The 13,199-nt window shown below is 47.5% G+C and overlaps 1 protein-coding gene across 1 annotated transcript in view; it reads left to right on the plus strand.

The window, feature by feature from the left end:
- Nucleotides 1–4,796: 4,796 nt before the first annotated feature.
- The window catches only part of MARCHF4 (membrane associated ring-CH-type finger 4), a gene marked incomplete at its 5' end in the record, with an annotated part of 107,631 nt that continues 99,228 nt past the window's right edge, over nucleotides 4,797–13,199 (plus strand). The window contains one exon of the mRNA XM_082689097.1: nucleotides 4,797–5,321. Within this exon, the coding sequence (XP_082545223.1) occupies nucleotides 4,797–5,321 (525 nt within the window). The remainder of the gene's footprint in view (nucleotides 5,322–13,199) is intronic.

The following is a 13,199-nucleotide window of genomic DNA, read 5'->3' on the forward strand; positions in this document are numbered from 1 at the left end:
AGCTGCTTAATTTCAAGGACCTATGCTCTAGTCAAATAGAAGAACTAAAGTACTCAGCATCCCCTCCCCTTATATCTTAACTTACATCTTAATTCAGTTCAAATGTCACTTTTTGAAAAGGGCTTTCTTGGAGATGTGGCATCTTCACTTCTCCCCACCTTCGCTAAGCCATAAACATAGTTACCTCCTTATTTTAAACACTCCCCAAACTTCTTACACATTTGTAGCATTTATTATTTTGTACTTTATATTATGATTATGTACATATTTACACTACTAGACTCTTGAGGATGAGATTCCAACCAATCCATTCTTGTGTTGCCATCTTCCAACACAATGCCTTGCCTACGTTGGTGTTGGTGTTCAGTAAGTATTTTTTGAATATTTGAATGGAGACCCATTGATTTTTACATTTCCTTTACTGTGGCTTTTACTCTTGGGGCTTACAACTTTTGTTTTAGCAACAGCATTAGGACACACTCACTGAGGTGCTTTTCAGGATTTACATTATATTCAAAATAGAGCCCTCAAGCCTTCCAGTCTTTCTGAAGACAGCCCTGTTCTTGCTCTCTGTGCATAGCAGCCTCCTGTTTCTAGGAATCTTCTTCCTTTCAGTGGAAAGGTTGGGAAAGACAGTCTTGTGGATATCACCCTTTTCTATAACTCTGAATACAGGTTTTGTCTGCCTCTTCTATCTCCTACCCCAATTTACTTGCACGGCATACTTGAAACTAGTATTTTATGAGGATTAGCATTTTACAAGACCCTGAAGTTCAATTTTAGGTAAAGTAGATATTCAGTCATGTCTGAGAGCACTCACATGAATCTGCTTTAGTTGAAGGGGAGAAATAGGGTCACTTCATTGAAGCAAAAAGGCCCTTCTTTCATTTAGCACTCATTTTCTTGATCACCCAGTAGGCTTTAGGCACTATGTTTATATGTTGAAATTCCAAACATAAATACTGGTCCCTGCCTTCAAGGAGCTCTGTGTCTTATAGAGGGAGATGAATACATGATGTGATCATTATTTGTGCAATGTCAGAATCAGGCACAGGGTAATGTGGTGTACAGAGAATTTTCCTTGAGAGCAGATGGATTTTTATAACAAAGAAATTCTCTTTTGTGGCAGAGTGGGTGTGCTGATATCCGTAATATACATATTATTTTGTAGTTGTTTTTGTAGTTATTTTTGTAGTATTCTCTTCCAACCACTCACCTTGGACCAGGGGTCAGCCTCCATGGTGGGTGTTGAGGAATGATTCATACAAGCAGGCACCCTGGCTTAATCAAGACCCAGACTTAGGTCCTTGCTCCTTAGAGCTTGTAGGAATAAATCATTCAAGGAGATGGCAACAAAGGGGTAGTTTTCTTATGACTCATAGGGCTCATCTTCACACCAGTGATATTTTGGTGTGGAGATTTTACATGCTTCTCTGTCTATGGCTCCAATATTTCCAAAGGCATTAACCACAGCTTTGTAGATGACTCATTGGGATAGCTTGTCCATGTCTATGACCCTCGTGGTCTGTGTGCATTGAGGGGGAAAGGGGTTATGAAGAAAGGCAAGAAAGCAAACCTAAGTTTTAAATGACCCAGGTCTACAGCTGTAAGTACTGAGTTATTTGTATAGATCTCTTTAAGTTTTCTTTTTCTTGCTCTTCACATTTGGGGACTCCTTACTATTTACTAGAAACTCCTTGACAAGGATGAGATAGGGTGACATGAGTCAGAAACATAAATAAAAGAGGAAATTAAAATCCATTTCAAATGACCTCTTGTCAGTGGCTCAGTTAAATGCTTGGATGGAGGGAAGCTGGAGATAGTGGTTAGGGGGAGGGTTAATATCGCTCTGGGTTCTTATGATTCACAGTTGGGAGAGGTCTATACCTTGGAGTAATGATGACTTTGATGATGGCGATGGTGGTCATATTCCATTCAACAAATACATATTGAGCACATACTACATGTCATTACTGACCTAGGCACAGAGGATTAAAATGGACCCAAACAACAGCAACAAACAAATCATGCCCCTTGGAATTGAATTTCTAGAAGAAACTGGCAAAAATGGTGCTGGCATCCCCCTCCGTCTCTGAAGCATTTTTTTTCTCTTGAGTTTTTAGTCATGAGGGACTTAGTCTCCACCGAATCCTGGAGTTCGTTAGAGAGTCACAAAACTTACTTTTCCCCCCCAAAGCCTGCAGATTTCTATCTGCTTACAATGTTTGTGAGCTTGGAAATGGACTCTGGTTGAGATGTAGAAGGCTCTGTGTATGCGCGTTCAGAGGGCTGGTGATAGTGTACATTGGGAGGAAATCCTACAACCTTACTATCCACACTGATACGTTCCAGGTGGGGGAAAATGTACCCTGAATTGCTCCTTTCCACCCCACTTGCCTTTCCCCCTTTCTTGTTCCCTCCTCCCTTCCTTCCTAAATCCCTCCCTAGCCTCCTTCCTTTCCTTTCCCTTGGTCCCTCCCCATCCCCTTCCCTCTAACAGTTCTCCTCTTCTCCTCTCTCTCTCTTTCTCTCCCTAGCCTCTTTTCCTCTTGGCCCCTTTCCCTCCTCCATCCCTCCGCGGCGTCTGCGTCAGGCCCCTACTTGCGTGACGCGCGGGGTCTGGGTGGGAGCTGTCCACTCGCCTGGGGTGCTGAATGCAGCAGCAGCGGCCGCGGCAGCGGCAGAGGCGGAGATAGCTGAGAGCCTTCTCCGCGGCAAGAACCTTGTTTCCATTTCTCGGACGGTCAGCTCACCGCCCCGCCACCTTCCTTCCAGCACCACCCCTCTGGGAACTGAGCCAGGGGGGCAGCAGTCGCGGCGGCGGGTGCTGAGCAACGGCGGAAGACGAGACAACACCTGGCAGCAGCCTGGAATCTGATTTGCTTCCTCTCGCCTTTTATAAGAGATATATTTATATACGGCTTTGAGGAGTCGCGAGGACCAAGCCCCAGCCAAGTGCTGGCTATCTCCCACCTCGGCCACACTGCTTCGTTTCCCCCTCCCCACCTGCAACTGGCACCGCAAACAAGCCTTACCTCGTTGCATCTGCGAGGAGGTAGCAACAGCGAGCCCAACCAGCCGGAGGCAGCGGAGAGGAGGGAGGGGCGTGGGGGGTGGCAGAGAGCCGGCCGAGGCCGCCCTTGGTGGGGGTAGTGAGGGCAGAACTGCCGTGAAGACCCGGCAGCCGCCCTCCTCCACCCCCACCCCTCCAGAAGCACCCATTCCTGATTATTTGAGAACCGAATTATTATTCTTCCACTAGTTTTATTTCATTTTTTATTGCCCTTCCTTCCTCACTCCCCAGCCGCCCCCACCCCTACGCCTGCCTCGCCTCTGGTTGCATGGCAGCGCTGCCCGGGCGCGGGGGCTCAGAGCCGGCCCCCAGGGAAGGAGGAGGAGGAGGAGGATCATGAAGCCGGGAGTCGCGGCCGCGCCGGACGGCGAGCAGCAGCCAGAGGACGAGCCGGAGCAGCCCCCGCCCCGGAGACACCGGGACGCCGACCAGCATTCACTGCCGCCGCCACAGCAGCACCGGCGGCCGCGGGCAGACTCGGAGCAAGAGGAGGAGGGCGACAACGGCCCAGAAGAGGAAGAGGAAGAGAAGGCAAGGCCACTCACCCGCCCGGATCTGCCCTTCTCCTGGCCTTTGCCCCTCGCCCAAAGGGACCTTTGATGGAGCCAAAGGGAAGGGGCCACGGATTTACGGACTGCCGCAGGTGTGGGCTGGGGGCTGAGATCATGTAACTACTCCTTCCCCCTGTCTCTTCCCACACGCCCCTTTTCTCTACCCCTTCTCTCTGCTCCACAGCCTCCTGTCTCTCATACACACACCCTTCCTCTGGCCAGGATCTTAATGCTCAGGAAGGAAGCTGCTCTGCAAGGGTTAAAGGATCTCCACCCCCCCCCACCCCCCACCCCCGCTTCTTTCCCCTTCCTCAGTCCATTATTTTCCCGTTTCTATTCTCCTAACTGGCTTTTCCCTCTTCCGTGCAGCTTTTTTGGCTGCAGAGGCAAAGCACAAGCCCCTTGCCCAATTTCACCGGCAACCCCCCCTCTCCCCCCACAACTGCTCTCTTAAAAGCAACTCTGGTGCTTCTGGGGATTAATTGCCCCAGTTTTCTGCCCAGGAGAATTAAAACTTCTCCCAACCTCCTCTCCTTCCCACCGAACACCCCCCCCCCCCCCAAACCAATCTCCTGCTACCTGAGGAAAACTATCTTTTCACTCTGCACATGCAGTGCTCAATTTTTCACTGAGCCGTTTTGCCCTAAGCCCAGCTCAGTCCACTTCAAATTTGATTTATAATCTTCACCCTTTTATACAAAAGAAAAGAGATTTCCCATTGCCTAGGAATCTGAGAAGAACTGAAAATATCTTCTCCTGGGAAACTTTCTGACAACTAGAGACCTTGATCTCAAGGCCCAAAGAGCCCTTCTTCAACATTTTTTTACCCCCCCTTCCCATGCCAGTACCCCCAAGTCAAAGGCAAAAAGGAGGAAACTACCTGAGCAAAGCTAAGGTTGGTGAGGGGGTGGGGGGAGGCAAGAAAACCTTTTTTGTTGTTGTTGGGCTTTCCAGGGAGAGTTCAAAACCAGTGACTCACAGTTCTTCGTCCTGGGAACAATTGATTTGCTACTTTGAGGGGGTGTAAGAAGAGCCAGTGAGAAAGCAGATCCCCCCCTTCATAACACAGCTCTGCTGTGGAACCCCCCCCCCAAAAAAAAAAAACCATTCTACTATCTTCCTCTGCAAAGACTCTGGCTGCCCCTCCTGGGCTTTCTGCTTCCACTGGGCACATGCTGATACCCTTGAGTGGGCTGCTCTGGTGGTGGTGGTGGAGCTGCTGCTGCTGTGCCTGGTACCGCTGTGGATCGTGGGCCCCGGCTCCCCAGATGTTGCGCCACCAGGGTCTCCTCAAGTGCCGCTGCCGCATGCTCTTCAATGACCTGAAGGTTTTCCTGCTGCGGCGCCCCCCTCCAGCGCCCCTGCCCATGCACGGCGACCCCCAGCCCCCCAGTTTGGCGGCCAACAACAACACCCTTCCGGCTCTGGGTGCCGGGGGGTGGGCAGGCTGGAGGGGTCCTCGAGAAGGGGTGGGCAGGGAGACCACTCCTCTGCCACCTCCACCACCTTTGCCACCTTCTTCTGTGGAAGATGACTGGGGTGGCCCAGCCACAGAGCCACCCACGTCGCTGCTCAGCAGTGCCTCCTCAGATGACTTCTGTAAGGGGAAGGCTGAGGATTGCTACTCACTGGGAAGCAGCCTGGACAGTGGCATGAGGACCCCGCTCTGCCGCATCTGCTTCCAGGGGCCAGAACAGGTGAGACCCTTTTTCCCTTTTCCTGCTGCCTGATGGTGTCTCCAGATCTTGCAGATTACTACTCACCTGCTTGCTCTGGGGAGCCATTGTGCTGTCTTTAGTTTAAGAAATATATGTTTTAAGGGCTCCTCAGTGATGTCTTGTGGTTAAGTTTGCCCAAAAGGTGTCTGGTACCTGGTAGAGCCTGTTTGGTTACTCAGTTGTACCCTAGTTTTTGCATTTTCCTCCAATGCTAGTGTCTTCAATTCCATCCAAAAACTCTATAAGCATCTTCAGAATAGAAGATTCAGAAGTCAGAAGTGATAAAATGAAGGAACTTGGTGGTACATTCATGCTTGAGGCCAAGATAATTTTTCATATGATTTGTTGTTACTGGCATTTACCCCAGCCCATCTTCAGTCCTAGATTCAAACTTCTTCCCTCTTTGGAGGGAACTATGCAGAGATTGTCTCCTTTTTCCCTATTCTCATAGACTGACACACAAGCCTGACCCTATTCTTTCACTTTGAACTACCCCCTCCCAAATGACACTGACATCCTCAGCAGTATATTTTAGTCAGTGAGGAGGAAATGGGGAGAGATTCTAGTACCAAGAAGACACTCTAGTTTGCTGAGACACTTCTTGGCTGATTCAAGTTTTTTTTTTTTTTTTTCCTAGGTTGAAAGCAAATAGGTAAGCAGGTTGGGGGTGAGTTTAAGGGATATGGAGAAGAAAGTAAGGAATCTTGTCATATCTTCTCTCCTTCTCAGGCCTGAAGCACCTCAACTTAGAATATCCCTTAAACCCTCCCCATCCAGGGCAGGGATGCCAAGTATAATCATGCACTAGTCTGAAGGCCTTCCCTTCCCTGTTCATTCAGATTTTCACAGATAGACTCACCCCAGTCCTTCCAGCTCCACTTCCAATCTAGTGTCTGCTAGAGGCTGGAGATAGTATGTGGACATTATCCTAGAGTCATGAATTATAGCAACACTTTCCACGAATCCCAGATAGAAAAGTCTCATCTAAAAAAATCTGATCAAGTTAGTGATCCTGGAGAAGGAATATTAAATTGCACCTTGGTCAAGGGAGTTCCGTGGTCACTTCAGCCACTTTTTCAGTAGCTTCCTAGATGTAGAGGGAAGATGTCTGGGTGCTTCCTGAACAAGGGGCAGAGCAGAATGCCATGCCAGTGATCTTGAGGGGGCTCTGGCTCTTGCTGAAGGCTTGCTTTGTGAGAGACAGGCTTAGCTGATACTTTCATTCATTTTATCTTTGCTCTGAATGGGCAACATAGTTCAGGGACAGAAGATGACTAGGTCCAAGAAGCCTGGGCATCATGAGAGGAGGTTACATAGATCTCAGTGTGAATAAATGTTTCTGAGGAGCTAAGGGTTGGGTTCCTCCTTCTTGAGACTAGGCTTACTGAAGTCCCAAATTAAGTCCTGTCCAGAGTTGAGGACTCTTGTTAGGTGAGGAGTTCCAGGGCACCTGCTTGGGGCCCTTCATCCAGCTCTTCTCTCCACTTCCACTGGTGGGCACAAGGTGGAGTGGCTTGGCTGAGAGCAAGAGTGAGGCCTCACTTTAGGATGCTCCTGGTCAGCCTTTTGCCCCAATCAGGAGCCTCATCTTTCCCATAAGAAAGAATTACTTAGCTTCCAAACTTCTTAAGCTGTTTTCTCCCATATGTGTTGGCTTAGGTCTGTGTGTCACAGGGGCTGCTGGGAGTGTGGCTTCTGGCAAAAACACCCTTGTCTCTAGAAAACAGCAGGACTTGGAGGCCAATCTGGATGGTATTTCACGGTGTGAACCTCTTCAAATTATTCTATGCCTCTGGGCCCCTTTTCCAACTTCTGTGATTTAGAGGCATCTTTTACTGTCCTCCTTTTTTTCCCTTGTAAGTGTGTTAGGAGGAGTCAAAAGATAATGAGCCTGAAAACATCTTGAAAGGGATTAAAATACAATGGCAGGTATTTTGATCATGGAAAAGCAGTATTTTATTGAAAAAAGGAAGAAGAAAAGGATCTTTAGGAATACTGTGAAATATCTGCATGTGATAGAGTATCTGGGCAGAGGTTAGGAGCTTTCCTTTCTTGTTCATTATTTTTATGGTGTGTCATAAATAAAGGACTGAATAAAAGAGCTAACACCAATAAAGGAATGGGCTCTATTATTATGTGGAAGGAATAGGGGCATCGTGTTGGCATAAGACTGGATCAAGTCAAGCACTTCCTGCATATGATGATTATATTTGGGGGGTTTTATTATTTGTGCAGGAGCCAGGAGATTTTAATGAGATTGTGCTATCGTAGTAATAAGAGAAGCACGTGTTAGATATGAACATATTTTCCCTCTTTTTACTCAATTTTCTTCACAGGACTTAGTGAGGAAGGGCAACAAAGGAGATGGGGAAAACCCTCTAGAGTAGGAAGAGAGAGACAGACAGAAAGACAAAAGTGAAGAGCTGAGATGTCAGGATCTGATTTTCTGTTCAGGGAGCCAGCTGTCCGGCAGTCGTGCACATGTGGCTCAGAAGGGAGAGCAGTCGGCAGTCTCAGCACTGAATGTCATGGTCTTTTCTTTGCCCAAACAAAGAAACCAAACAGCTCCTAGTCATTTGCCTGCTGCTCCAGGGGCTAAAAGACTGTCCCAAATGAAGATCTGATCTCTTCCAGACAAGGGCTTGTATGTGGTAAGGGACACCTGGAGGGTCCAACTGGTTCCAGGTTTGCACGTGTCCATTGTGGTCTTTACATGCATTCATGCATGCATGCATTTACTTTAAAAATGTTTGTTGTGCATTTTTGGGTGCCAGATGCTGTTCTAGGCACTGAGTATCCAGGAGGGGACAAAACAGGTGAGATCTCTGCTCTCCAGAAGCTGACATTCTAGTAGAGATGCAGAAACAGACCAGTCAACTCGTAGATAAATAAAGCGATTTCAGATGGTGTTGAGCACCATGTTGAAAGTCAAATAGGATAATGAGTAGACAAGAAGGAAAGAGTGGGTTTGAGAAATATGCAACTATATTAGATAGAGTGATCAGAGACAGCCTTCCCAAGAATGTGCCATCTGATCTGCCCCTACATGATAAGAAGACCCCCCTGATAAGTAGGCCTGGGGGAAAAGCATTCCAGGTGGTGGAAATAGCAGGTTCAAAGTCCTAACTGTGAACAAGCTTAGCATGTGTGAGAAACAGAGGAGAGGACAGGAGGAGGCAGACGGATGGTGTGTGGATAAATGCTTGGAGAGCCAAGTTGGCTCCATGCTGGAAAGCTGACTGAGTAGCCACTCCCCTCCTCTCAGCCATTCATCCTGGTTGGACAGGGGTCAAGGATCCATGGAAGTGTGGGGAAAGAGCCCAGCTGGCATCTCTTCACCCTGTTTCCGGTTGAAGCTGCATTGGTTCACTTTGATGGACCATGGTGGGTAAGCTAAGGTCTCTGAAACCAGATGGCCCCAGTCTGAGGCCTGGATAAGTAGCACAGCCCCTCTGTGCTTCAGGTTTTCCCTTTGTAAGACAAGGATAATAATGATCGACCCCCAACTGATGGTCATTCTGAGCGTCAGATTGGTCAACACAGCTAGAGCCATGCTGTCACAGGGTTTTGCTGTTACTATCTCAGAGGCAAGACTGTGCTCCCTCTGCCTCATTTAAAAGGAACAGTGTGCCTCAGCTCCCAGGCTAGTCCCTGGCAGGACTGCTGTGACTGTGGGCTGGTGGTGGTAGTAGATTGCTTCCTGTGCACTCACAATCCTCTAGGCATAGAGTGCTGCTCCTGTTTCCATCATCAAAAGTCTTTATTAAGCAAGCGCCTACCTATGCCTGCCACTCTGCTGAGCAGGGTCTGGAGACACAGGGCGGATGTGGCCCTGCCCTCTGGGAGTTTCACAATCTAACCCAGACATCAGAGAGACTGATAGAGATCAAGAACACACAGACAATGGGTCACAGGTGAATTATAGTAATATTGGATACAAGAAAGAGATGTGTGCTTAACAGCGACTAGTGTATGGGGTGCCTTTTCAGCGACACAAGAGGGGGGAATGTGCTACCTTTTCCCCAATTAGTCAGAGAAGGCTTCTCTGTTGCTGTGGAAGACCAAGTGAGAAGCAATGGTTGTTGGCTGAGTTTAGGCAGCTGGAAGCAGAAGAGCTGTGAGACACATGGATATCTTGGCAAAGAGGTGAAAGCATTTCCTAGGCAGGGTCAGCTGTGGAGCACCTAGAGGTGAGTGTGAGGATGAAATCCAACATGGCAGTCTTGGGGGGTGCTGTTTTGGACCAGATGGAAAAGAGGAAATGAGTCTAGAAGAGATTAACAGCCTTGGCTTGCCTCCTTTATTCTTCCTGGGGTTTGCTTCCACAGAGCTCTGTGTTCAGAAGGAGCAAGAATAGTGTGAAATATTTTCGTCCGTGGTTTGGGTCCCAGGAGAGTAAGAGAAGAGCTTCGCAGTGCGCAGGGGAAACTGGAGACCCCAAGATGCGATGAGAACCCTGGGAATGGAGATCAAGTAGAGCATTTTAGGAGAGACCCAAACAGAGTTTTATTTTTCTTAGCACTTAGCTATGGTTCGATTTTACATTTGTGTGTGTGTGTGTGTGTGTGTGTGTGTGTGTGTGTGTGTATGATCATTTAATTAATATCAGTCTCCACAAAGAATAGGCCCATTCCTAACGTTTATGGGCCCTAGAACAATACCTCACATACCACAAGCCAAAATACTTAAAAGTAATAAATCCAGATAACCAGATAATTATTAAATAAAAAGAGTTTTATCCTACCATCCTGGCAAATAAAAGGTCAAAACAACCTGGAAGACAGGTTTGAAATTAGAATTATTAGATTCCTTAGAATTCTGTGCTAGCCATATGGGGGTACCCAGCCCTTGGCCTACAAGCCACTTTGACTCTCTTTCCACTGTTGGCTACATCTGGCAGCAGGATGAGCCTTTGTCACACACGCATGGACACTCCTGTTGGCTTGCTCAGGCTCTGTCCATACTATCCCGAAAGAGCTGTCCCTTGCCCCTCTTCCTTTGAACCCAAGGAAGAGAATGTTCTGAGAGCAGGCTCATGTCTGAATACACAGGAAATCTGGGGTCCCAGGTAATTGGAGCAAGTTCTAGAAGAGAGGCATAGCTCCTTGACCTCACAGATTTCCTATGGGAAGAGTGCAGCTGAAAAAGGGCCAGAGTGGGGCCTTCTACAGCAAGGGACTAAGCAAGAGACTTGCCTGGGTCTAAGGGAGGCACTGCAAAGGGACTATAAGAATCCCTCGAAGCAGCAACTTGTGTTTGCTTATCATTGGGTCATCAGCTCCCACTCTGGTGCCTGGCACCTGTTTCATACTCTGTAAGTTTTTGTTGAATGAATCATCCTCTAGAGCTCATCCAGTGAGCATTTCCACACATAGGGGGGCTGGGGAGAAGAGACTATAAGGAAGAAAAACACTTGCTGGCATCAACTGCTGAAAAATGTGCTGTGCAGAAGGGGCAGACCTGTTTTGTGGAATCACAATGGTCAGTGCCTTGACCAGGGATGAAATCTTCAAGGAACCCAACTTTGGTTTTGATATCAGAAAGAACTTTCATCAAAGCTGTCCCAAGATAATATAGGCTGCTTTAGAAAGGGAGCTCAAATTGGTGATTGGAACTAGTGATCTTCAAGATCCTTGCTGAGCTCGAAAGTTGGGTTTCATTACGAGATTGCTTGAGGGTCCAGAGACATTTTTAATCTAAGTGTAAAGAGATGAACTTGCATCCCTTGTCAATCCAAGGGTTCGTCTTGTCCCAGTATCTAATCCCAGTGTATGCAATAGATGGCATGTACAAATGTGTCTTCCACAGAGATCACAAAGAATAGTCTCTGTCCTGTGTTCATAGAAATCCTAAGTTGTTGGTAATCATGAATTTATACTAGGCACATGTCATGAATAATAGGCAACAGATACCATCATGGACCTAAGGTTGTAGAACATCCCCAAAAAGAGGAAGCCCAGTTACCCCTCACCCAGAGTCATGAGCAGCACGTCATGTTCCCCTCTTTGGATTGTCCGCTGTGGTTTTTCCACTTCTACTTTGGTCAGTCCTGATCCTATTTATTTTTGTTTTTTATTTTTTTAAGATTTTATTTATTTGCCAGAGAGAGAGAGTACACACAAGCAGGCAGAGAGGCAAGCAGAGGCAGTGAGAGAAGCAGGTTCCCTGCTGAGCAAGGAGCCCGATGTGGGACTCGATCCCAGGACCCTGGGATCATGACCTGAGACGAAAGCAGCCGCCCAACCAACTGAGCCTGTTTAATCGAAATCTCTGAGGACCCTTTCCTCCTCCAGGGTTCTCACCAGTGCTCTCATATTTTACTGGGAAGTGATGTAAGGAAGTTCAGCTTTCACCATCAAGTCCTTGGCTGCTTTCCAGATTTAGCTATCTATTTTTTACACACACATACATGCACACGCATGCACAGGAATAAAGCATCGAGTGCACCTGTCTCACTTTCACAGACAGAATGAAGGTTCGGAGGAAGAGAGGCACTTGCTGTCTTAACAGTTGTAGAGTGAATCTCACCTAGAGATTGTCTGTTGATCCTCTACACAGTGTTCACTTTGGAACCATCCTTCCTCACTTGGTAGCCTGCATCTGGATGTGGTATGTTGGCTAACTTATTGGGTGTGGCTTCAAGTTGAACCTCCCATAAAGAAAAGTACTTAATAAAGCTGGTAGGGTGGAGTAAAATATGGATTTCTAAAGAGCCTGGGAGGAGAAAGGCCAGATCCTGGGATTCCGTCTCTCTCCTCTCCTCCACCCCTCCCCTCCACCGATGCTCTCCACTTTTTCCAGCTGGTGTGTTAGAGAGGCCCAGCTGTGGCCTGTGAGTTGGGGGAGGGGGAGCAGGTTGAGGGGGGAGGGGGGAGAAGGGCTACTCGAAGGAGTGTGGGAATGAGGGAGCTGCTTCTTGTTTGCTGGGAAGGAAGCCAAGTTGGAAGTGAGCCCGGATGTAAAGGAGCTGGCAAGTGAATACTGTGTGGCCTGAGCTGCACACCATCCCCCTACCAAGATGTATCATATGTAAGATAGAGTTTATGTGTGCATATTGCATGGAGTACATATTTGATACCTCCCTCTGTATATGTTAAAAGCAAAAATGGGGTACGCATGGGATTGGCAGTCTCATAACAAAATAGGCAAAATTGATTTAGTTACAATTTGAGTTCCAGGTAGATGCAAACTGTCAGCAAAACAGAGGCTCTGTGGAACTCCATGGTTCAAGCCCCAGTCTTGGGCCTAGTTTGTTGCCCTCATGAGACTTTCTTCAGGGAAACTGCTCAGAGATGCTGAGGTGGACAGATCAAATTCTTGTCCTTCTTTATGGAAAGTTCCCTTTGGATGTGGCTGAAGTCAATCAACATCAACTTCTCCAAAAGAAGCCTCTCGAAGCCATCCTAGTTGGCTAGCATGACTCTGCATACAGTAGGGGCTCAAAATTTGTTGATCCCTTGGTATCCTTCTTGGTACATGTTCATTCCAGACTAATAGTGTTATTTTGGGTCCCTAGTGTACACATGGAAGAAGGTATATTTGTGTGTGTGTGTGTACATATGTGTATATGTCTGTATAGAAATTAAAATGCCAGGCAAGAAGGATACGGAAGCTCCCTCGACATCCATCTTCACCCCATCCAACCTCCTTTTCAGATTCTATAATAACAAATAGTGATGATTCCTATCCTAGTAATCATAGTGATTGTTGTCCTGGCTTGAGTCCACTTGGCCAGGAATAGACCTGTTCTTGTTCTTTTGCTGAACAATGAGAGGAATACAGGCATTGAAGTCAGAAAGACATGAATTTAAATCCCAGTCTGGGCCCTTCCCAGCTGGGTGACCTTGGGCAAGTGAC

The sequence above is a fragment of the Mustela nivalis genome (assembly GCF_964662115.1).
Source record: "Mustela nivalis genome assembly, chromosome: 11".
Classification (NCBI taxonomy): Eukaryota; Metazoa; Chordata; class Mammalia; order Carnivora; family Mustelidae; genus Mustela; species Mustela nivalis.